We start from the raw sequence: 25045 nt of genomic DNA, 5'->3' as shown, positions 1-25045 counted from the left end.
TTATGGGGGGGGGTCACAGAGTGAAGGGTATGTCAGTAAAGTTAGGATTCAGGCCCTGTGATAACAGAAATGTCTTGGTGACCAATAGAGAATAACAACTATTAAGGCCTTGGGCCAGTGGCTAAGGGGGGAGAACTGCTAAATCCATATTGGAAACAAAGTGTTTCCTTAAACACTGTCTATATCGTTTTTGAAGAAGGGAAAACACATGCAGAGAATTAATGTTTCATATGCATAAATGCCATTTAGTTTCACCCCCCCCCCCCCCGAAAAAAAAAACCAAGCTCTCGACCAAGAGCAAAGAATTGACAGAAAATGAACTCGAAAGCACATTACTATAGTTGTTCCACTTCTTGGAAAATACGTGAAATAAAAGGAAGTGACCAGGAAGTGCAGCTTTCAGTCATACACACCACATGTAAAGAGTATGTATGTAAAGAGTAGCTTATACTACAATGAGCAGAGGTACTTATAGCACAGCAGACATTACAAGTCATGATTAACAAACACATTGTCGCCAAGAACACTTTTTTTTTTTTTGAAATCAAACCTGTAGACTACAGACTAGCTTATCTGGGTTTTCAGAGAATAGTAGACTTGAGTGGTTAATGTATGTTGAACAGAGAGGAAAAAAAAGGGACATAATTAACTAATTATAATTAGTTACTAATACATAATGTTCCTTTGATTAATAGAGACATTCATTGACAAAGAAAGACGAGTAGACGGAAGTATATAGAAGGGAACCCTGGGCTACCTTGGCTTACTGACATTAAAAATAAGACCTACAGTTGAAGTCGGAAGTTTACATCCACTTAGGTTGGAGTCATTAACTCGTTTTTTTCAACCACTCCACACATTTCTTGTTAACAAACTAGTTTTGGCAAGTCGGTTAGGACATCTACTTTGTGCATGACACAAGTAATCTTTCAAACAACTGTTTACAGACAGATTATTTCACTTAAAATTCACTGTATTCACAATTCCAGTGGGTCAGAAGTTTACATGCACTAAGTTGACAGCTTTAAACAGCTTGGAAAATTCCAGAAAATGATGTCATGGCTTTATAAGCTTCTGATAGGATGATTGACATCATTTGAGTCAATTGGAGGTGTACCTGTGGATGTATTTCAAGGCCTACCTTCAAACTCAGTGCTTTTGCTTGACATCATGGGAAAATCAAATGAAATCAGCCAAGACCTCCGAAAAACAATTGTAGACCTCCACAAGTCTGGTTCATTCTTGGGAGCAATTTCCAAATGCCTGAAGGTACCACTTTCATCTGTACAAACAATAGTACACAAGTATAAACACCATGGGACCACGTAGCCGTCATACCGCTCAGGAAGGAGACGCTTTCTGTCTCCTAGAGATGAATGTACTTTGGTGAGAAAAGTGCAAATCAAGCCCAGAACAACAGCAAAGGACCTTGTGAAGATGCTGGAGGAAACAGGTACAAAAGTATCTATATCCACAGTAAAATGAGGGAGGCTTGCATGGGAGGCATACATGCCGAAGAACACCATCCCAACCGTGAAGCACGGGGGTGGCAGTATCATGTTGTGGGGGAGCTTTGCTGCAGGAGGGACTGGTGCACTTCACAAAATAGATGGCATCATGTGGAAAGAAAATGAGATGTTGCTTCAATATATCCACAAGACATCAGTCAGGAAGTTAAAGCTTGGTCGCAAATGGGTCTTCCAAATGGACATTGACCCCAAGCATTCTTCCAAAGTTGTGGCAAAATGGCTTAAGGACAACAAAGTCAAGGTATTGGAGTGGCCATCACAAAGCCCTGACCTCAATCCTATAGAAAATGTGTGGGCAGAACTAAAAAAGCATGTGCGAGCAAGGAGGCCTACAAACCTGACTCAGTTACACCAGCTCTGTCAGGAGGAATGGGCCAAAATTCACCCAACTTATTGTGGGAACCTTGTGGAAGGCTACCCAAAACGTTTGACCCAAGTTAAACAATTTAAAGGCAATGCTACCAAATACTAATTGAGTATATGTAAACTTCTGACCCACTGGGAATGTGATGAAATAAATCATTCTCTCTACTATTATTCTGACATTTCACATTCTTAAAATAAAGTGGTGATCCTAACTGACCTAAAACAGGGAATTTTTATTAGGATTAAATGTCAGGAATTGTAAAAAAAAAAACAGAGTTTAAATGTATTTGGCTAAAGGCGTATGTAAACTTCCCACTTCAACTGTACATAATACATAGTAAATGCAGCGAGGAAAACAAGTTAAAAAAAGACGTCCTTTCAACCCATTTTTGCTCACTGGGTGTTCATGTTTTGGCAGAAAACAGTCAATATTATTATATGATATGAAACATTCCTTTGAACTTTACTACAGAGAAATATTGGACGATTCATCAGCCTCATCCACCATGTTTGGGTTTACCTGAGATTCCGTTTGTCCCTCAGGGTTGGACTCTTAACACTGACCAGACTCCTTGATCGATCACTTGACGGATCGACAGATTGAGCCCAAAGTCTAACAAAGGTTACTAAGATCAGGTCTGACATTCAAGCGAGCAGAGAAGGCGGATATTATCATGCTGATATTAACTTAAAACACTATCGTCACAACAAAAGATCAACCAAACTCAGCTTCGCTTGCTTCAACCAAACACACCGGACTCACCTTATCATCAAACACACCTGACCTGCAGGTTGAAAACGTTCCTTACTCCCTCCACTTAGCTCCAGTTCCATTTTACACAACCACTCGTCAATACCTTTTAAAAAGAAAAATCGCAAATACATTTTTTAAAGAAAGGCTTTTAGCTTATAGAAGGGACGATAGATCCGCTTACCGGTACAACCCTCTTCCTTCGAAGGAGTTGGTTTTTTTCCGTTTAAGACAGTCTTGGAATGCACTATATATATATACATATATATATATATATATATAGAGAGAGAGAGATAAATATTGCCATTACTATAAAGCATGATTACTGTATACATACAGTGGCCTCCCTACCACTAGAGGCACCAGAGCGACCTGTAGCACCCTTTCCACTATTAACTCTGACTGTCATAACCCCTGAAGACCTCTAGGAGGACAGACACTCAGAGCAGTCATAACCCCTGAAGACCTCTAGGAGGACAAACACTCAGAGCAGTCATAACCCCTGAAGACCTCTAGGAGGACAGACACTCAGAGCAGTCATAGCCCCTGAAGACCTCTAGGAGGACAGACTCAGAGCAGTCATAACCCCTGAAGACCTCTAGGAGGACAGACACTCAGAGCAGTCATAGCCCCTGAAGACCTCTGGGAGGACAGACACTCAGAGCAGTCATAACCCCTGAAGACCTCTAGGAGGACAAACACTCAGAGCAGTCATAACCCCGGAAGACCTCTGGGAGGACAGACGCTCAGAGCAGTCATAGCCCCTGAAGACCTCTAGGAGGACAGACACTCAGAGCAGTCATAACTCCTGAAGACCTCCAGGAGGACAAACACTCAGAGCAGTCATAGCCCCTGAAGACCTCTAGGAGGACAAACACTCAGAGCAGTCATAACCCCTGAAGACCTCTAGGAGGACAGACACTCAGAGCAGTCATAACCCCTGAAGACCTCTAGGAGGACAAACACTCAGAGCAGTCATAACCCCTGAAGACCTCTAGGACGACAGACGCTCAGAGCAGTCATAACCCCTGAAGACCTCTGGGAGGACAGACACTCAGAGCAGTCATAACCCCTGAAGACCTCTAGGAGGACAAACACTCAGAGCAGTCATAACCCCTGAAGACCTCTAGGACGACAGACGCTCAGAGCAGTCATAACCCCTGAAGACCTCTGGGAGGACAGACACTCAGAGCAGTCATAACCCCTGAAGACCTCTAGGAGGACAAACACTCAGAGCAGTCATAACCCCTGAAGACCTCTAGGACGACAGACGCTCAGAGCAGTCATAACCCCTGAAGACCTCTGGGAGGACAGACGCTCAGAGCAGTCATAGCCCCTGAAGACCTCTAGGAGGACAAACACTCAGAGCAGTCATAGCCCCTGAAGACCTCTAGGAGGACAAACACTCAGAGCAGTCATAACCCCTGAAGACCTCTGGGAGGACAGACACTCAGAGCAGTCATAGCCCCTGAAGACCTCTAGGAGGACAAACACTCAGAGCAGTCATAACCCCTGAAGACCTCTAGGAGGACAAACACTCAGAGCAGTCATAGCCCCTGAAGACCTCTAGGAGGACAAACACTCAGAGCAGTCATAACCCCTGAAGACCTCTGGGAGGACAGACACTCAGAGCAGTCATAGCCCCTGAAGACCTCTAGGAGGACAGACACTCAGAGCAGTCATAACCCCTGAAGACCTCTGGGAGGACAAACACTCAGAGCAGTCATAACCCCTGAAGACCTCTAGGAGGACAGACACTCAGAGCAGTCATTTTTCTTTTCTTTAAAAAAAATCCCTTATATATGTAAAAATCCACACTTTAGTGACGTTCTTCACCCATAGGTCACTCCTCATCCACAGTCTCCCTTTTCGATTCGTCAGCTTTGTGTTCCAGGACCTGAGGGGCGGGGCTAGGAGGGGGAAGGACATTGACGGCAGCCAATGAGGAGGGGTCTTGTTGATCAAGGTCCTTCCTGGATGAAATCTCTTCCTGTGAAGGAAATAGGTATAAATTTATTAAAACAGTTGACTCTCGATACATGCAATTCAGTTCATTGTTTCAGGGATAGTTTAACAAATCGCTGACTGAATCGTTGATTCACTGACTCACCTGCTCTGAGAATCGTTGATTCACTTGCTCTGCGTAGTCATGTGGCTCCAGCTCCTCCCCGTTGGAGTGACAGCTTGGGCTGCGAACCTCGATACCATGACTCTCCAAGATGGCCGCCTCTGAGGGAGCGAGGGAGGGGAGGAAGGAGTAAGGAAGGTAAATAACGAATGAGAGTTGGGGAAACTTCTTGCCATCTATTTCCCGTCTACAAATGATTTGCAATTATGTTCTGGTCCCCCAAACCATCCGCTTTCGAAAAAAAAACATACCGCGGCAGAATCTAATTGATGGTCCCTGATGCACGACTCGGTGTGGCGTGCGGGACTCGGTGTGGCGTGCGGGACTCGGTGTGGCGTGCGGGACTCGGTGTGGCGTGCGGTGTGGCGTGCGGGACTCGGTGTGGCGTGCGGTGTGGCGTGCGGGACTCGGTGTGGCGTGCGGTGTGGCGTGCGGGACTCGGTGTGGTGTGCGGGACTCGGTGTGGCGTGCGGGACTCGGTGTGGCGTGCGGCGTGGCGTGCGGGACTCGGCGTGGCGTGCGGGACTCGGCGTGGCGTGCGGGACTCGGCGTGGCGTGCGGGACTCGGTGTTGAGCATCAGAGATTCTCACCTATATTAGCCCGCCTCTTCATCTCCTTCCGGCGGTTGGCGAACCAATTGTACACCTTCAGAGCCGTGACACGCTCAAACTCAGACAGCTTGCCTCCTGGGTAATGACAACAGAAAAAAAAAAGAAGATGAACAAGTGAATATATTTAATTGGGTGAGCTGCTCTCTCTTCATGATAAAATGAGAGCCTTTTTAAACATGGGATTCGATTGACAAAGCAGACATTTGAGAGACCTAACAGATTGATTACAGGTGTGTTCTTGCCAAACAAACCAAACTGACCGGGTTTCTGGATGACTGAGTTGCAGGCGTTAGCGATCTCCTCTCTCTTTGCCTCGTCAGGGTACTGGTTCTCCATGAAGAAACTGATAGCCAATAAGAAAACAGAAAGATGAGTCCTTCCTGCCCATGACCATAACCAAATCTCAAACTCATCATAGTGTAGGCGGGAGAAAGACACCATCCAGCCAATGAGAGTGCAGCTACATCAGCCTAAATCAGGGCCATTAACCAGAGCAAACTAGACACTCATTGAAGGGGGACAGTAGATTAATGGACACATGAGGTGGTTTACTACCCGGTTCCGGGTTGGAGCGAGCGGTCGCATCTACACTTCGGTCCGCAGGTAGTATAACTTTTTATAACTTTTCATTACATTTCATTATAGTACAACGGTTTGATTTGTCTAATCTTAGCAATTTCTTCTTAGCTAGCTACATAGCCGTCTTTGTATCAAAGATAATTGCGTAATTATCGTATTTCGTCGTCCTAACGTATCTGCCCAGCAGCTAGCTAAGCAGCTAGCTAACATCCACTGTCCACCAGCACTGTAGAAACTATTACACTCAACTGAACGACTCGATTAGCGTAGTGTCAGCTAGCTACATAGTTGTCTTCGCTGTCTTCGTATCCAAGATAATTGTGTAGTTTAGAGTGTGTAGACTTAGAGTGATTATCTTAATTTACCGAGGTTAGCTAGCCAGCTATTTGTCGTCCTTAACGTAGGAGATGCTGCTAGCTAGCTAGCCAACAGCTAGCCAACCTCTACCGAATTGAACTTCAACTACCCGGTCAACATTCCGCGTCGCTCCACAGGTAGTATCACATTTTCATTTCACTTCATTACAGTACAACGGTTTGATTTGTTTGATCGTAGCTAGCCAGCTACATAGCCGTCTTTGTATCTAAGACAATTGTGTAGTCTAGAGCGATTTTCTAGGTTAGCTGGCCAGCTATTGTCGTTCTTTTAACGTAGCTAGCCAGCTAGCCCCCGAATAGCAGCACTGTAGAAACTATTACAGTACAACGGTTTGATTTGTTTGATCGTAGCTAGCTAGCTACATAGCCGTCTTTGTATCTAAGACAATTGTGTAGCCTAGAGCGATTTTCTAGGTTAGCTAGCCAGCTATTGTCGTTCTTTTAAGGTAACGTAACGCAATCAACCTGCTAGCTAGCCAGCTAGCCCCCGAATAGCAGCACTGTAGAAACTATTACACTCGACGGAACGACTTGATTAGTGTAGTGTCAACATCGCAGCCACTACCAGCTAGCCTACTCCAGCAGTACTGTATCATTTCAATCATTTTAGTCATAAGATTCTTGCTACGTAAGCTTAACTTTCTGAACATTCGAGACGTGTAGTCCACTTGTCATTCCAATCTCCTTTGCATTAGCGCAGCCTCTTCTGTAGCCTGTCAACTATGTGTCTATCTATCCCTGTTCTCTCCTCTCTGCACAGACCATACAAACGCTCCACACCGCGTGGCCGCGGCCACCCTAATCTGGTGGTCCCAGCGCGCACGACCCACGTGGAGTTCCAGGTCTCCGGTAGCCTCTGGAACTGCCGATCTGCGGCCAACAAGGCAGAGTTCATCTCAGCCTATGCCTCCCTCCAGTCCCTCGACTTCTTGGCACTGACGGAAACATGGATCACCACAGATAACACTGCTACTCCTACTGCTCTCTCTTCGTCCGCCCACGTGTTCTCGCACACCCCGAGAGCTTCTGGTCAGCGGGGTGGTGGCACCGGGATCCTCATCTCTCCCAAGTGGTCATTCTCTCTCTCTCCCCTTACCCATCTGTCTATCGCCTCCTTTGAATTCCATGCTGTCACAGTTACCAGCCCTTTCAAGCTTAACATCCTTATCATTTATCGCCCTCCAGGTTCCCTCGGAGAGTTCATCAATGAGCTTGATGCCTTGATAAGCTCCTTTCCTGAGGACGGCTCACCGCTCACAGTCCTGGGCGACTTTAACCTCCCCACGTCTACCTTTGACTCATTCCTCTCTGCCTCCTTCTTTCCACTCCTCTCCTCTTTTGACCTCACCCTCTCACCTTCCCCCCCTACTCACAAGGCAGGCAACACGCTCGACCTCATCTTTACTAGATGCTGTTCTTCCACTAACCTCATTGCAACTCCCCTCCAAGTCTCCGACCACTACCTTGTATCCTTTTCCCTCTCGCTCTCATCCAACACTTCCCACACGGCCCCTACTCGGATGGTATCGCGCCGTCCCAACCTTCGCTCTCTCTCCCCCGCTACTCTCTCCTCTTCCATCCTATCATCTCTTCCCTCTGCTCATACCTTCTCCAACCTATCTCCTGATTCCGCCTCCTCAACCCTCCTCTCTTCCCTTTCTGCATCCTTTGACTCTCTATGTCCCCTATCCTCCAGGCCGGCTCGGTCCTCCCCTCCCACTCCGTGGCTCGATGACTCATTGCGAGCTCACAGAACAGAGCTCCGGGCAGCCGAGCGGAAATGGAGGAAAACTCGCCTCCCTGCGGACCTGGCATCCTTTCACTCCCTCCTCTCTACATTTTCCTCCTCTGTCTCTGCTGCTAAAGCCACTTTCTACCACTCTAAATTCCAAGCATCTGCCTCTAACCCTAGGAAGCTCTTTGCCACCTTCTCCTCCCTCCTGAATCCTCCTCCCCCTCCCCCCCCTCCTCCCTCTCTGCAGATGACTTCGTCAACCATTTTGACTGCCCTACCCTGTGCTCTGACCTCTTTCTCCCCTCTCTCTCCAGATGAAATCTCGCTTCTTGTGATGGCCGGCCGCCCAACAACCTGCCCGCTTGACCCTATCCCCTCCTCTCTTCTCCAGACCATTTCCGGAGACCTTCTCCCTTACCTCACCTCGCTCATCAACTCATCCCTGACCGCTGGCTACGTCCCTTCCGTCTTCAAGAGAGCGAGAGTTGCACCCCTTCTGAAAAAACCTACACTCGATCCCTCCGATGTCAACAACTACAGACCAGTATCCCTTCTTTCTTTTCTCTCCAAAACTCTTGAACGTGCCGTCCTTGGCCAGCTCTCCCGCTATCTCTCTCAGAATGACCTTCTTGATCCAAATCAGTCAGGTTTCAAGACTAGTCATTCAACTGAGACTGCTCTTCTCTGTATCACGGAGGCGCTCCGCACTGCTAAAGCTAACTCTCTCTCCTCTGCTCTCATCCTTCTAGACCTATCGGCTGCCTTCGATACTGTGAACCATCAGATCCTCCTCTCCACCCTCTCCGAGTTGGGCATCTCCGGCGCGGCCCACGCTTGGATTGCGTCCTACCTGACAGGTCGCTCCTACCAGGTGGCGTGGCGAGAATCTGTCTCCTCGCCACGCGCTCTCACCACTGGTGTCCCCCAGGGCTCTGTTCTAGGCCCTCTCCTATTCTCGCTATACACCAAGTCACTTGGCTCTGTCATAACCTCACATGGTCTCTCCTATCATTGCTATGCAGACGTATCTGGAGTACTTCTCCTGTCCAATTCGGTGTCCTGTGTGAATCTAAGTGTGCGTTCTCTAATTCTCTCCTTCTCTCTCTCGGAGGACCTGAGCCCTAGGACCATGCCCCAGGACTACCTGACATGATGACTCCTTGCTGTCCCCAGTCCACCTGGCCGTGCTGCTGCTCCAGTTTCAACTGACCTGAGCCCTAGGACCATGCCCCAGGACTACTTGACATGATGACTCCTTGCTGTCCCCAGTCCACCTGGCCGTGCTGCTGCTCCAGTTTCAACTGTTCTGCCTTATTATTATTCGACCATGCTGGTCATTTATGAACATTTGAACATCTTGGCCATGTTCTGTTATAATCTCTACCCGGCACAGCCAGAAGAGGACTGGCCACCCCACATAGCCTGGTTCCTCTCTAGGTTTCTTCCTAGGTTTTGGCTTTTCTAGGGAGTTTTTCCTAGCCACCGTGCTTCTACACCTGCATTGCTTGCTGTTTGGGGTTTTAGGCTGGGTTTCTGTACAGCACTTTGAGATATCAGCTGATGTACGAAGGGCTATATAAATAAATTTGATTTGATTTGATTTGATTTGACACACAATTAATCTTCTCCTTTCCCCCTTCTGATGACCAGGTGGCGAATCGCATCTCTGCATGTCTGGCAGACATATCAGTGTGGATGACGGATCACCACCTCAAGCTGAACCTCGGCAAGACGGAGCGGCTCTTCCTCCCGGGGAAGGACTGCCCGTTCCATGATCTCGCCATCACGGTTGACAACTCCATTGTGTCCTCCTCCCAGAGCGCTAAGAACCTTGGCGTGATCCTGGACAACACCCTGTCGTTCTCAACCAACATCATGGCGGTGGCCCGTTCCTGTAGGTTCATGCTCTACAACATCCGCAGAGTACGACCCTGCCTCACACAGGAAGCGGCGCAGGTCCTAATCCAGGCACTTGTCATCTCCCGTCTGGATTACTGCAACTCGCTGTTGGCTGGGCTCCCTGCCTGTGCCATTAAACCCCTACAACTCATCCAGAACGCCGCAGCCTGTCTGGTGTTCAACCTTCCCAAGTTCTCTCACGTCACCCCGCTCCTCCGCTCTCTCCACTGGCTTCCAGTTGAAGCTCGCATCCGCTACAAGACCATGGTGCTTGCCTACGGAGCTGTGAGGGGAACGGCACCGCAGTACCTCCAGGCTCTGATCAGGCCCTACACCCAAACAAGGGCACTGCGTTCATCCACCTCTGGCCTGCTCGCCTCCCTACCACTGAGGAAGTACAGTTCCCGCTCAGCCCAGTCAAAACTGTTCGCTGCTCTGGCCCCCCAATGGTGGAACAAACTCCCTCACGACGCCAGGACAGCGGAGTCAATCACCACCTTCCGGAGACACCTGAAACCCCACCTCTTTAAGGAATACCTAGGATAGGATAAAGTAATCCTTCTCACCCCCCCTTAAATGATTTAGATTCACTATTGTAAAGTGGCTGTTCCACTGGATGTCATAAGGTGAATTCACCAATTTGTAAGTCGCTCTGGATAAGAGCGTCTGCCAAATGACTTAAATGTAAATGTAAGGTCAGCAGTGTGGTTTAGGTTAGATTCCAGAGTGGCAAAGCGGTCAAAAGGCCCTGCATCTCAGTGCTTGAGGCATTACAACAGGCACCCTGGTTTGAATCTAGGCTGTATCACAACCGGCCGTGATTGGGAGTCCCATAGGGAGGCACACAATTGGCCCAGCTTCGTCAGATTCTCTCCACGCCCCTCTCCTCTCCACGCCCCTATCCTCCTCTCCACGCCCCTCTCCTCTCCGCGCCCCTCTCCTCTCCACGCCCCTCTCCTCTCCACGCCCCTCTCCTCTCCACGCCCCTCTCCTCTCCTCTCCTCTCTCCTTTTCTCCCCCTCTCTCCTTTTCTCTCCATGCCCCTCCCTCCTTCACTCTCCATGCACCTCCCCTATCTCCTTTTCTCTTCCTGCCCCTCCACTCTCCCCTTTTCTCTCCATGCCCCTCCCCTCTCCATGCCCCTCCCCTATCTCCTTTTCTCTTCCTGCCCCTCCCCTCCTTTTCTCTCCTCTCCTCGCCCCTCTCCTCTCCACGCTCCTCTCCACGCCCCTCTCCTCTCCACGCCCCTCTCCTCTCCTCTCCACGCCCCTCTCCTCCCCACACCCCTCTCCACGCCCATCTCCTCTCCACGCCCCTATCCTCTCCACGCCCCTCTCCTCTCCACGCCCCTCTCCTCGCCCCTCTCCTCTCCAATCTCCTGTTCTCTTCCTGCCCCTCCACGCCCCTCTCCTCTCCACGCCCCTCTCCTCTCCACGCCCCTCTCCTCTCCACGCCCCTCTCCTCTCCACGCCCCTATCTCCTTTTCTCTCCATGCCCCTCCCCTTTTCTCTCCATGCCCCTCCCCTTTTCTCTCCATGGCCCTCCCCTATCTCCTTTTCTCTCCACGCCCCTCTCCTCTCCTCTCCACGCCCCTCCCCTATCTCCTGTTCTCTTCCTGCCCCTCCCCTCTCTCTCCTCTCCACGCCCCTCTCCTCTCCAATCTCCTGTTCTCTTCCTGCCTCTCCCCTTTTCTCTCCATGCCCCTCCCCTCTCCTCTCCATGCCCCTCCCCTTTTCTCTCCATGCCCCTCCCCTTTTCTCTCCATGCCCCTCCCCTTTTCTCTCCATGCCCCTCCCCTATCTCCTTTTCTCTCCACGCCCCTCTCCTCTCCACGCCCCTCCCCTATCTCCTGTTCTCTTCCTGCCCCTCCCCTCTCTCTCCTCTCCACGCCCCTCTCCTCCCCACACCCCTCTCCACGCCCCTATCCCCTTTTCTCTCCATGCCCCTCCCCTTTTCTCTCCATGCCCCTCCCCTTTTCTCTCCATGCCCCTCCCCTATCTCCTTTTCTCTCCATGCCCCTCCCCTATCTCCTTTTCTCTCCATGCCCCTCCCTCTCCTCTTTCTGCCCCTCCCCTTCTCTATTCCTGTCCTTCCCCTCTCTCCTTTTCTCTCCATGCCCCTCCCCTCTCCATGCCCCTTTTCTCTCCATGCCCCTCCCCTCTCCTCTTTCTGCCCCTCCCCTTCTCTATTCCTGTCCTTCCCCTCTCTCCTTTTCTCTCCATGCCCCTCCCTCTCCTTTTCTCTCCATGCCCCTCCCCTCTCCATGCCCCTCCCCCTCTCTCCTTTTCTCTCCATGCCCCTCCCCCTCTCTCCTTTTCTCTCCATGCCCCTCCCCTCTCCTTTTCTCTCCATGCCCCTCCCCTCTCCATGCCCCTCCCCCTCTCTCCTTTTCTCTCCATGCCCCTCCCCCTCTCTCCTTTTCTCTCCATGCCCCTCCCCCTCTCTCCTTTTCTCTCCATGCCCCTCCCCCTCTCTCCTTTTCTCTCCATGGATCTCCCCCTCTCTCCTTTTCTCTCCATGCCCCTCCCCCTCTCTCCTTTTCTCTCCATGCCCCTCCCCTATCTCCTTTTCTCTCCATGCCCCTCCCCTCTCCTCTTTCTGCCCCTCTCCTTTTCTCTCCATGCCCCTCCCCCTCTCTCCTTTTCTCTCCATGCCCCTCCCCCTCTCTCCTTTTCTCTCCATGCCCCTCCCCCTCTCTCCTTTTCTCTCCATGCCCCTCCCCCTCTCTCCTTTTCTCTCCATGCCCCTCCCCCTCTCTCCTTTTCTCTCCATGCCCCTCCCCCTCTCTCCTTTTCTCTCCATGCCCCTCCCCCTCTCTCCTTTTCTCTCCATGCCCCTCCCCCTCTCTCCTTTTCTCTCCATGCCCCTCCCCCTCTCTCCTTTTCTCTCCATGCCCCTCCCCCTCTCTCCTTTTCTCTCCATGCCCCTCCCCCTCTCTCCTTTTCTCTCCATGCCCCTCCCCCTCTCTCCTTTTCTCTCCATGCCCCTCCCCCTCTCTCCTTTTCTCTCCATGCCCCTCCCCCTATCTCCTTTTCTCTCCATGCCCCTCCCCTATCTCCTTTTCTCTCCATGCCCCTCCCCTATCTCCTTTTCTCTCCATGCCCCTCCCCTATCTCCTTTTCTCTCCATGCCCCTCCCCTATCTCCTTTTCTCTCCATGCCCCTCCCCTATCTCCTTTTCTCTCCATGCCCCTCCCCTCTCCTCTTTCTGCCCCTCCCCTCTCCCCTTCTCTATTCCTGTCCTTCCCCTCTCTCCTTTTCTCTCCATGCCCCTCCCCTCTCCATGCCCCTCCGCTCTCCTTTTCTCTCCATGCCCCTCCCCTCTCCTTTTCTCTCCATGCCCCTCCCCTCGCCTTTTCTCTCCATGCCCCTCCCCCTCTCTCCTTTTCTCTCCATGCCCCTCCCCCTCTCTCCTTTTCTCTCCATGCCCCTCCCCCTCTCTCCTTTTCTCTCCATGCCCCTCCCCCTCTCTCCTTTTCTCTCCATGCCCCTCCCCCTCTCTCCTTTTCTCTCCATGCCCCTCCCCCTCTCTCCTTTTCTCTCCATGCCCCCCCCTCTCTCCTTTTCTCTCCATGCCCCTCCCCCTCTCTCCTTTTCTCTCCATGCCCCTCCCCCTCTCTCCTTTTCTCTCCATGCCCCTCCCCCTCTCTCCTTTTCTCTCCATGCCCCTCCCCCTCTCTCCTTTTCTCTCCATGCCCCTCCCCCTCTCTCCTTTTCTCTCCATGCCCCTCCCCCTCTCTCCTTTTCTCTCCATGCCCCTCCCCCTCTCTCCTTTTCTCTCCATGCCCCTCCCCCTCTCTCCTTTTCTCTCCATGCCCCTCCCCCTCTCTCCTTTTCTCTCCATGCCCCTCCCCTATCTCCTTTTCTCTCCATGCCCCTCCCCTATCTCCTTTTCTCTCCATGCCCCTCCCCTCTCCTCTTTCTGCCCCTCCCCTCTCCCCTTCTCTATTCCTGTCCTCCCCCTCTCTCCTTTTCTCTCCATGCCCCTCCCCCTCTCTCCTTTTCTCTCCATGCCCCTCCCCCTCTCTCCTTTTCTCTCCATGCCCCTCCCCCTCTCTCCTTTTCTCTCCATGCCCCTCCCCCTCTCTCCTTTTCTCTCCATGCCCCTCCCCCTCTCTCCTTTTCTCTCCATGCCCCTCCCCCTCTCTCCTTTTCTCTCCATGCCCCTCCCCCTCTCTCCTTTTCTCTCCATGCCCCTCCCCCTCTCTCCTTTTCTCTCCATGCCCCTCCCCCTCTCTCCTTTTCTCTCCATGCCCCTCCCCCTCTCTCCTTTTCTCTCCATGCCCCTCCCCCTCTCTCCTTTTCTCTCCATGCCCCTCCCCCTCTCTCCTTTTCTCTCCATGCCCCTCCCCCTCTCTCCTTTTCTCTCCATGCCCCTCCCCCTCTCTCCTTTTCTCTCCATGCCCCTCCCCCTCTCTCCTTTTCTCTCCATGCCCCTCCCCCTATCTCCTTTTCTCTCCATGCCCCTCCCCCTATCTCCTTTTCTCTCCATGCCCCTCCCCTATCTCCTTTTCTCTCCATGCCCCTCCCCTATCTCCTTTTCTCTCCATGCCCCTCCCCTCTCCTTTTCTCTCCATGCCCCTCCCCTCTCCATGCCCCTCCCCCTCTCTCCTTTTCTCTCCATGCCCCTCCCCCTCTCTCCTTTTCTCTCCATGCCCCTCCCCCTCTCTCCTTTTCTCTCCATGCCCCTCCCCCTCTCTCCTTTTCTCTCCATGCCCCTCCCCCTCTCTCCTTTTCTCTCCATGCCCCTCCCCCTCTCTCCTTTTCTCTCCATGCCCCTCCCCCTCTCTCCTTTTCTCTCCATGCCCCTCCCCCTCTCTCCTTTTCTCTCCATGCCCCTCCCCCTCTCTCCTTTTCTCTCCATGCCCCTCCCCCTCTCTCCTTTTCTCTCCATGCCCCTCCCCCTCTCTCCTTTTCTCTCCATGCCCCTCCCCCTCTCTCCTTTTCTCTCCATGCCCCTCCCCTATCTCCTTTTCTCTCCATGCCCCTCCCCTATCTCCTTTTCTCTCCATGCCCCTCCCCTATCTCCTTTTCTCTCCATGCCCCTCCCCTATCTCCTTTTCTCTCCATGCCCCTCCCCTATCTCCTTTTCTCTCCATGCCCCTCCCCTATCTCCTTTTCTCTCCATGCCCCTCCCCTCTCCTCTTTCTGCCCCTCCCCTCTCCCCTTCTCTATTCCTGTCCTTCCCCTCTCTCCTTTTCTCTCCATGCCCCTCCGCTCTCCTTTTCTCTCCATGCCCCTCCCCTCTCATTTTCTCTCCATGCCCCTCCCCTCTCCTTTTCTCTCCATGCCCCTCCCCTCTCCTCTTTCTGCCCCTCCCCTCTCCCCTTCTCTATTCCTGTCCTTCCCCTCTCTCCTTTTCTCTCCATGCCCCTCCGCTCTCCTTTTCTCTCCATGCCCCTCCCCTCTCCTTTTCTCTCCATGCCCCTCCCCTCTCCTTTTCTCTCCATGCCCCTCCCCTCTCCTTTTCTCTCCATGCCCCCTCCCTCTCCTTTTCTCTCCATGCCCCTCCCCTCTCCTTTTCTCTCCATGCCCCTCCCCTCTCCTTTTCTCTCCATGCCCCTCCCCTCTCCTTTTCTCTCCATGCCCCTCCCCTCTCTCCTTTTCTCTCCATGCCCCTCCCCCTCTCTCCTTTTCTCTCCATGCCCCTCCCCCTCTCTCCTTTTCTCTCCATGCCCCTCCCCCTCTCTCCATGCCCCTCCCCCCTCTCTCCTTTTCTCTCCATGCCCCTCCCCCTCTCTCCTTTTCTCTCCATGCCCCTCCCTCTCTCCTTTTCTCTCCATGCCCCTCCCTCTCTCCTTTTCTCTCCATGCCCCTCCCCTCTCTCCTTTTCTCTCCATGCCCCTCCCCTCTCTCCTTTTCTCTCCATGCCCCTCCCCTCTCCTTTTCTCTCCATGCCCCTCCCCTCTCCATGCCCCTCCCCTCTCTCCTTTTCTCTCCATGCCCCTCCCCCTCTCTCCTTTTCTCTCCATGCCCCTCCCCTCTCCTTTTCTCTCCATGCCCCTCCCCTCTCCTTTTCTCTCCATGCCCCTCCTCTCCTTTTCTCTCCATGCCCCTCCCCTCCTTTTCTCTCCATGCCCCTCCCCTCTCCATGCCCCTCCCCTCTCCATGCCCCTCCCCCTCTCTCCTTTTCTCTCCATGCCCCTCCCCCTCTCTCCTTTTCTCTCCATGCCCCTCCCCCTCTCCTTTTCTCTCCATGCCCCTCCCCCTCTCTCCTTTTCTCTCCATGCCCCTCCCCCCTCTCTCTCCATGCCCCTCCCCCTCTCTCCATGCCCCTCCCCCTCTCTCCATGCCCCTCCCTCTCTCCTTTTCTCTCCATGCCCCTCCCCTCTCTCCTTTTCTCTCCAAGCCCCTCCTCTCTCTCTCTCTCTCACCCTCCAAGCCCCTCTCTCTCTCTCTCTCACCCTCCAAGCCCCTCTCTCTCTCACCCTCCAAGCCCCTCTCTCTCTCTCACCCTCCAAGCCCCTCTCTCTCTCTCACCCTCCAAGCCCCTCTCTCTCTCTCACCCTCCAAGCCCCCTCTCTCTCTCACCCTCCAAGCCCCTCTCTCTCTCTCTCTCACCCTCCAAGCCCCTCTCTCTCTCTCTCTCTCACCCTCCAAGCCCCTCTCTCTCTCTCTCTCTCACCCTCCAAGCCCCCCTCTCTCACCCTCCAAGCCCCTCCTCTCTCTCTCACCCTCCAAGCCCCTCCTCTCTCTCTCTCTCTCTCACCCTCCAAGCCCCCCCTCTCTCTCTCTCTCACCCTCCCAGCCCCTCCTCTCTCTCTCTCTCTCTCTCTCTCTCACCCTCCAAGCCCCTCCTCTCTCTCTCTCTCTCACCCTCCAAGCCCCTCCTCTCTCTCTCTCTCTCACCCTCCAAGCCCCTCCTCTCTCTCTCTCTCACCCTCCAAGCCCCTCCTCTCTCTCTCTCTCTCACCCTCCAAGCCCCTCCCCTCTCTCTCTCTCTCTCTCACCCTCCAAGCCCCTCCTCTCTCTCTCTCTCTCACCCTCCAAGCCCCTCCTCTCTCTCTCTCTCTCTGTCACCCTCCAAGCCCCTCCTCTCTCTCTCTCTCTCTGTCACCCTCCAAGCCCCTCCTCTCTCTCTCTCTCTCTCACCCACCAAGCCCCTCCTCTCTCTCTCTCTCACCCTCCAAGCCCCTCCTCTCTCTCTCTCTCACCCTCCAAGCCCCTCCTCTCTCTCTCTCTCACCCTCCAAGCCCCTCCTCTCTCTCTCTCTCACCCTCCAAGCCCCTCCTCCTCTCTCTCTCACCCTCCAAGCCCCTCCTCTCTCTCTCTCACCCTCCAAGCCCCTCCTCTCTCTCTCACACCCTCCAAGCCCCTCCTCTCTCTCTCTCACCCTCCAAGCCCCTCCTCTCTCTCTCTCACCCTCCAAGCCCCTCCTCTCTCTCTCTCACCCTCCAAGCCCCTCTCTCTCACCCTCCAAGCCCCTCCTCTCTCTCTCTCACCCTCCAAGCCCCTCCTCTCTCTCTCTCTCTCACCCTCCAAGCCCCTCCTCTCTCTCTCTCTCACCCTCCAAGCCCCTCCTCTCTCTCACCCTCCAAGCCCCTCCTCTCTCTCACCCTCCAAGCCCCTCATCTCTCTCTCTCTCTCTCTCTCTCTCACCCTCCAAGCCCCCCCTCTCTCTCTCTCTCTCTCTCTCTCACCCTCCAAGCCCCTCCTCTCTCTCTCTCTCTCTCTCTCTCTCACCCTCCAAGCCCCTCCTCTCTCGCTCTCTCTCTCACCCTCCAAGCCCCTCCTCTCTCTCTCTCTCTCACCCTCCAAGCCCCTCCTCTCTCTCTCTCACCCTCCAAGCCCCTCGTGTGTCTCTCTCTCTCTCTCTCACCCTCCTTTTCTCTCCATGCCCCTCCCCTCTCTCAATTCAATGGGCTTTATTGGCATGGGAAACATGTTAAACATTGCCAAAGCAAGTGAGGTAGATAATATACAAAAGTGAAATAAACAAAAATGAACAGTAAACGTTACATATACAGAAGTTTCAAAACAAAGACATTACAAATGTCATATTATATATATATATATACAGTGTTTTTGCAATGTACAAATGGTTAAAGTACACAAGGGGAAAATAAGCATAAATAAGGATTCTATTTACAATGGTGTTTGTTCCTCACTGGTTGCTCTTTTCTCGTGGCAACAGGTCACAAATGTTTCTGCTGTGATGTCACACTGTGGTATTTCACCCAGTAGATATGGGAGTTTATCAAAATTGGGTTTGTTTTCAAATTCTTTGTGGATCTGTGTAATCTGAGGGAAATATGTGTCTCTAATATGGTCATACATTGGGCAGGAGGTTAGGAAGTGCAGCTCAGTTTCCACCTCATTTTGTGGGCAGTGAGCACATAGCCTGTCTTCTCTTGAGAGCCATGTCTGCCTACGGCGGCCTTTCTCAATAGTAAGGCTATGCTCGCTGAGTCTGTACATAGTCAAAGCTTTCCTTAATTTTGGGTCAGTCACAGTGGTCAGATATTCTGACGCTGTGTACTCTCTGTGTAGGGCCAAATAGCATTCTAGTTTGCTCTGTTTTTTTGTTAATTACTTGACACAATGGAAAGAATTATCTTTTTGTTTTCTTATGATTTGGTTGGGTCTAATTGTGTTGCTGTCCTGGGGCTCTGTAGGGTGTGTTTGTGTTTGTGAACAGAGCCCCAGGACCAGCTTGCTTAGGGGACTCTTCTCCAGGTTCATCTCTCTGTAGGTGATGGCTTTGTTGTGGAAGGTTTGGGAATCGCCTCCTTTTAGGTGGTTGTAGAATTTAACGGCTCTTTTCTGGATTTTGATAATTAGTGGGTATCGACCTAATTCTGCTCTGCATGTATTATTTGGTGTTCTACGTTGTACACGGAGGATATTTTTGTAGAATTCTGCATGCAGAGTTTTAATTTGGTGTTTGTCCCATTTGTGAAATCTTGGTTGGTGAGCGACCCCAGACCTCACAACCATAAAGGGTAATGGGCTCTATGACTGATTCAAGTATTTTTAGCCAAATCCTAATTGGTATGTTGAAATTTATGTTCCTTTTGATGGTGTTGAAGGCCCTTCTTGCCTGGTCTCTCAGATCGTTCACAGCTTTGTGGAAGTTATCTGTGGCGCTGATGTTAAGGCCGAGGTATGTACAGTTTTTTGTGTGCTCTAGAGCAATGGTGTCCAGATGGAATTGGTATTTGTGGTCATGGCAACTGGACCTTTTTTGGAACACCATTATTTGTCTGAGATTTACTGTCAGGGCCCAGGTCTGGTCTCTCTCTCTCTCTCTCTCTCTCTCTCTCTCTCTCTCTCTCTCTCTCTCTCTCTCTCTCTCTCTCTCTCTCTCTCTCTCTCTCTCTCTCTCTCTCTCTCTCTCTCTCTCTCTCTCTCTCTCTCTCTCTCTCTCTCTCTCTCTCTCTCTCTCTCTCTCTCTCTCTCTCTCTCTCTCTCTCTCTCTCTCTCTCTCTCTCTCTCTCTCTCTCTCTCTCTCTCTCTCTCTCTCTCTCTCCTCCCCCTTTTCTCTCTCTCTCCCCCTTTTCTCTCTATGCCCCCCCTTTTCTCTCTATGCCCCCCCTTTTCTCTCTATGCCCCCCTTTTCTCTCTATGCCCCCCCTTTTCTCTCTATGCCCCCCCTTTTCTCTCTATGCCCCCCTTTTCTCTCTATGCCCCTGTCTGAAAAAGAATAACTTCACAAAATGTAGGAGCAGCATTTTTCTCCGTCTCCCTCCTTCTCCATGCCTCCCACCTCTCTCTCCTTCTCCATGCCTCCCACCTCTCTCTCCTTCTCCATGCCTCCCACCTCTCTCTCTCCTTCTCCATGCCTCCCACCTCTCTCTCCTTCTCCATGCCTCCCACCTCTCTCTCCTTCTCCATGCCTCCCACCTCTCTCTCCTTCTCCATGCCTCCCACCTCTCTCTCCTTCTCCATGCCTCCCACCTCTCTCTCCTTCTCCATGCCTCCCACCTCTCTCTCCTTCTCCATGCCTCCCACCTCTCTCTCTCCTTCTCCATGCCTCCCACCTCTCTCTCCTTCTCCATGCCTCCCACCTCTCTCTCCTTCTCCATGCCTCCCACCTCTCTCTCCTTCTCCATGCCTCCCACCTCTCTCTCCTTCTCCATGCCTCCCACCTCTCTCTCCTTCTCCATGCCTCCCACCTCTCTCTCCTTCTCCATGCCTCCCACCTCTCTCTCCTTCTCCATGCCTCCCACCTCTCTCTCCTTCTCCATGCCTCCCACCTCTCTCTCCTTCTCCATGCCTCCCACCTCTCTCTCCTTCTCCATGCCTCCCACCTCTCTCTCCTTCTCCATGCCTCCCCCTCTCTCTCCTTCTCCATGCCTCCCACCTCTCTCCTTCTCCATGCCTCCCACCTCTCTCCTTCTCCATGCCTCCCACCTCTCTCCTTCTCCATGCCTCCCACCTCTCTCCTTCTCCATGCCTCCCACCCTCTCTCTCCTTCTCCATGCCTCCCACCTCTCTCTCCTTCTCCATGCCTCCCACCTCCCTCTCCTTCTCCATGCCTCCCACCTCCCTCTCCATGCCTCCCACCTCTCTCTCCTTCTCCATGCCTCCCACCTCTCTCTCCTTCTCCATGCCTCCCACCTCTCTCTCCTTCTCCATGCCTCCCACCTCTCTCCTTCTCCATGCCTCCCACCTCTCTCCTTCTCCATGCCTCCCACCTCTCTCTCCTTCTCCATGCCTCCCACCTCTCTCTCCTTCTCCATGCCTCCCACCTCCCTCTCCTTCTCCATGCCTCCCACCTCCCTCTCCATGCCTCCCACCTCCCTCTCCATGCCTCCCACCTCCCTCTCCATGCCTCCCACCTCCCTCTCCATGCCTCCCACCTCCCTCTCCATGCCTCCCACCTCCCTCTCCATGCCTCCCACCTCCCTCTCCTTCTCCATGCCTCCCACCTCCCTCTCCTTCTCCATGCCTCCCACCTCCCTCTCCTTCTCCATGCCTCCCACCTCCCTCTCCTTCTCCATGTCTCCCACCTCCCTCTCCTTGCCTCCCACCTCCCTCTCCTTGCCTCCCACCTCCCTCTCCTTCTCCATGCCTCCCACCTCCCTCTCCTTGCCTCCCACCTCTCTCCCCTTCTCCATGCCTCCCACCTCTCTCTCCTTCTCCATGCCTCCCACCTCTCTCTCCTTCTCCATGCCTCCCACCTCCCTCTCCTTCTCCATGCCTCCCACCTCCCTCTCCATGCCTCCCACCTCCCTCTCCATGCCTCCCACCTCCCTCTCCTTCTCCATGCCTCCCACCTCCCTCTCCATGCCTCCCACCTTCCTCTCCATGCCTCCCACCTCCCTCTCCTTCTCCATGCCTCCCACCTCCCTCTCCTTCTCCATGCCTCCCACCTCCCTCTCCATGCCTCCCACCTCCCTCTCCTTCTCCCTGCCTCCCACCTCCCTCCTCCCTCTCCATGCCTCCCACCTCCCTCTCCTTCTCCATGCCTCCCACCTCCCTCTCCTTCTCCATGCCTCCCACCTCCCTCTCCTTGCCTCCCACCTCCCTCTCCTTCTCCATGCCTCCCACCTCCCTCTCCTTGCCTCCCACCTCCCTCTCCTTCTCCATGCCTCCCACCTCCCTCTCCATGCCTCCCACCCTCTCTCCTTCTCCATGCCTCCCACCTCCCTCTCCATGCCTCCCACCTCCCTCTCCTTCTCCATGCCTCCCACCTCCCTCTCCTTCTCCATGCCTCCCACCTCCCTCTCCTTCTCCATGCCTCCCACCTCTCCATGCCTCCCACCTCTCCCTCCTTCTCCATGCCTCCCACCTCCCTCTCCTTCTCCATGCCTCCCACCTCTCTCTCCTTCTCCATGCCTCCCACCTCTCTCTCCTTCTCCATGCCTCCCACCTCCCTCTCCTTCTCCATGCCTCCCACCTCCCTCTCCTTCTCCATGCCTCCCACCTCCCTCTCCTTCTCCATGCCTCCCACCTCCCTCTCCTTCTCCATGCCTCCCACCTCCCTCGCCTTCTCCATGCCTCCCACCTCCCTCTCCTTCTCCATGCCTCCCACCTCTCTCTCCTTCTCCATGCCTCCCACCTCCCTCTCCTTCTCCATGCCTCCCACCTCCCTCTCCTTCTCCATGCCTCCCACCTCCCTCTCCTTCTCCATGCCTCCCACCTCCCTCGCCTTCTCCATGCCTCCCACCTCCCTCTCCTTCTCCATGCCTCCCACCTCCCTCTCCTTCTCCATGCCTCCCACCTCCCTCTCCTTCTCCATGCCTCCCTCTCCTTCTCCATGCCTCCCGCCTCCCTCTCCTTCTCCATGCCTCCCGCCTCCCTCTCCTTCTCCATGCCTCCCGCCTCTCTCTCCTTCTCCATGCCTCCCACCTCCCTCTCCTTCTCCATGCCTCCCACCTCCCTCGCCTTCTCCATGCCTCCCACCTCCCTCGCCTTCTCCATGCCTCCCACCTCCCTCTCCTTCTCCATGCCTCCCACCTCCCTCTCCTTCTCCATGCCTCCCACCTCCCTCTCCTTCTCCATGCCTCCCACCTCCCTCTCCTTCTCCATGCCTCCCACCTCCCTCTCCTTCTCCATGCCTCCCACCTCTCTCTCCTTCTCCATGCCTCCCACCTCTCTCTCCTTCTCCATGCCTCCCACCTCTCTCTCCTTCTCCATGCCTCCCACCTCCCTCTCCTTCTCCATGCCTCCCACCTCCCTCTCCTTCTCCATGCCTCCCACCTCCCTCTCCTTCTCCATGCCTCCCACCTCCCTCTCCTTCTCCATGCCTCCCACCTCTCTCTCCTTCTCCATGCCTCCCACCTCTCTCTCCTTCTCCATGCCTCCCACCTCTCTCCTTCTCCATGCCTCCCACCTCTCTCCTTCTCCATGCCTCCCACCTCTCTCCTTCTCCATGCCTCCCACCTCTCTCCTTCTCCATGCCTCCCACCTCTCTCTCCTTCTCCATGCCTCCCACCTCTCTCTCCTTCTCCATGCCTCCCACCTCTCTCTCCTTCTCCATGCCTCCCACCTCTCCTCTCCATGCCTCCCACCTCTCTCTCCATGCCTCCCACCTCTCTCTCCTTCTCCATGCCTCCCACCTCTCTCTCCTTCTCCATGCCTCCCACCTCTCTCTCCTTCTCCATGCCTCCCACCTCTCTCTCCTTCTCCATGACACCCACCTCTCCCTCCTTCTCCATGACACCCACCTCTCCCTCCTTCTCCATGCCTCCCACCTCTCCCTCCTTCTCCATGCCTCCCACCTCTCCCTCCTTCTCCATGCCTCCCACCTCTCCCTCCTTCTCCATGCCTCCCACCTCTCTCTCCTTCTCCATGCCTCCCTACTCTCTCTCCTTCTCCATGCCTCCCACCTCTCTCTCCTTCTCCATGCCTCCCACCTCTCTCTCCTTCTCCATGCCTCCCACCTCTCTCTCCTTCTCCATGCCTCCCACCTCTCTCTCCTTCTCCATGCCTCCCACCTCTCTCTCCTTCTCCATGCCTCCCACCTCTCTCTCCTTCTCCATGCCTCCCACCTCTCTCTCCTTCTCCATGCCTCCCACCTCTCTCCATGCCTCCCACCCTCTCTCCTTCTCCATGCCTCCCACCTCTCTCTCCTTCTCCATGCCTCCCACCTCTCTCTCCTTCTCCATGCCTCCCACCTCTCTCTCCTTCTCCATGCCTCCCACCTCTCTCTCCTTCTCCATGCCTCCCACCTCTCTCTCCTTCTCCATGCCTCCCACCTCTCTCTCCTTCTCCATGCCTCCCACCTCTCTCTCCTTCTCCATGCCTCCCACCTCTCTCTCCTTCTCCATGCCTCCCACCTCTCTCTCCTTCTCCATGCCTCCCACCTCTCTCTCCTTCTCCATGCCTCCCACCTCTCTCTCCTTCTCCATGCCTCCCACCTCTCTCTCCTTCTCCATGCCTCCCACCTCTCTCCTTCTCCATGCCTCCCACCTCTCTCCTTCTCCATGCCTCCCACCTCTCTCCTTCTCCATGCCTCCCACCTCTCTCCTTCTCCATGCCTCCCACCTCTCTCTCCTTCTCCATGCCTCCCACCTCTCTCTCCTTCTCCATGCCTCCCACCTCCCTCTCCTTCTCCATGCCTCCCACCTCCCTCTCCATGCCTCCCACCTCTCTCTCCTTCTCCATGCCTCCCACCTCTCTCTCCTTCTCCATGCCTCCCACCTCTCTCTCCTTCTCCATGCCTCCCACCTCTCTCCTTCTCCATGCCTCCCACCTCTCTCCTTCTCCATGCCTCCCACCTCTCTCTCCTTCTCCATGCCTCCCACCTCCCTCTCCTTCTCCATGCCTCCCACCTCCCTCTCCATGCCTCCCACCTCCCTCTCCATGCCTCCCACCTCCCTCTCCATGCCTCCCACCTCCCTCTCCATGCCTCCCACCTCCCTCTCCATGCCTCCCACCTCCCTCTCCATGCCTCCCACCTCCCTCTCCTTCTCCATGCCTCCCTCCCTCCCTCTCCTTCTCCATGCCTCCCACCTCCCTCTCCTTCTCCATGCCTCCCACCTCCCTCTCCTTCTCCATGCCTCCCACCTCCCTCTCCTTCTCCATGTCTCCCACCTCCCTCTCCTTGCCTCCCACCTCCCTCTCCTTGCCTCCCACCTCCCTCTCCTTCTCCATGCCTCCCACCTCCCTCTCCTTGCCTCCCACCTCTCTCCCCTTCTCCATGCCTCCCACCTCTCTCTCCTTCTCCATGCCTCCCACCTCTCTCTCCTTCTCCATGCCTCCCACCTCCCTCTCCTTCTCCATGCCTCCCACCTCCCTCTCCATGCCTCCCACCTCCCTCTCCATGCCTCCCACCTCCCTCTCCTTCTCCATGCCTCCCACCTCCCTCTCCATGCCTCCCACCTCCCTCTCCATGCCTCCCACCTCCCTCTCCTTCTCCATGCCTCCCACCTCCCTCTCCTTCTCCATGCCTCCCACCTCCCTCTCCATGCCTCCCACCTCCCTCTCCTTCTCCATGCCTCCCACCTCCCTCCTCCCTCTCCATGCCTCCCACCTCCCTCTCCTTCTCCATGCCTCCCACCTCCCTCTCCTTCTCCATGCCTCCCACCTCCCTCTCCTTGCCTCCCACCTCCCTCTCCTTCTCCATGCCTCCCACCTCCCTCTCCTTGCCTCCCACCTCCCTCTCCTTCTCCATGCCTCCCAC

At 54.1% G+C, this 25045-nt stretch overlaps 1 protein-coding gene across 1 annotated transcript in view; it reads right to left on the bottom strand.

The window, feature by feature from the left end:
* Positions 1 to 260: 260 nt before the first annotated feature.
* Positions 261 to 25045, bottom strand: part of zgc:91944 (uncharacterized protein LOC436941 homolog) — a 51436-nt gene continuing 26651 nt past the window's right edge. Inside the window, exons 8-11 of the mRNA XM_064979514.1 lie at positions 5647 to 5729; positions 5366 to 5461; positions 4757 to 4875; positions 261 to 4636 (exon numbers count right to left, since the gene is read on the bottom strand). Coding sequence (XP_064835586.1) covers positions 4490 to 4636; positions 4757 to 4875; positions 5366 to 5461; positions 5647 to 5729 — 445 coding nt within the window. The 3' untranslated portion in view covers positions 261 to 4489. The remainder of the gene's footprint in view (positions 4637 to 4756; positions 4876 to 5365; positions 5462 to 5646; positions 5730 to 25045) is intronic.

This window comes from Oncorhynchus masou, chromosome 12 (assembly GCF_036934945.1).
Source record: "Oncorhynchus masou masou isolate Uvic2021 chromosome 12, UVic_Omas_1.1, whole genome shotgun sequence".
Taxonomy (NCBI): domain Eukaryota; kingdom Metazoa; phylum Chordata; class Actinopteri; order Salmoniformes; family Salmonidae; genus Oncorhynchus; species Oncorhynchus masou.
The sequence above is the reverse complement of the archived record's forward strand: the minus strand, read 5'-3'. Positions and strand labels throughout refer to the sequence as shown.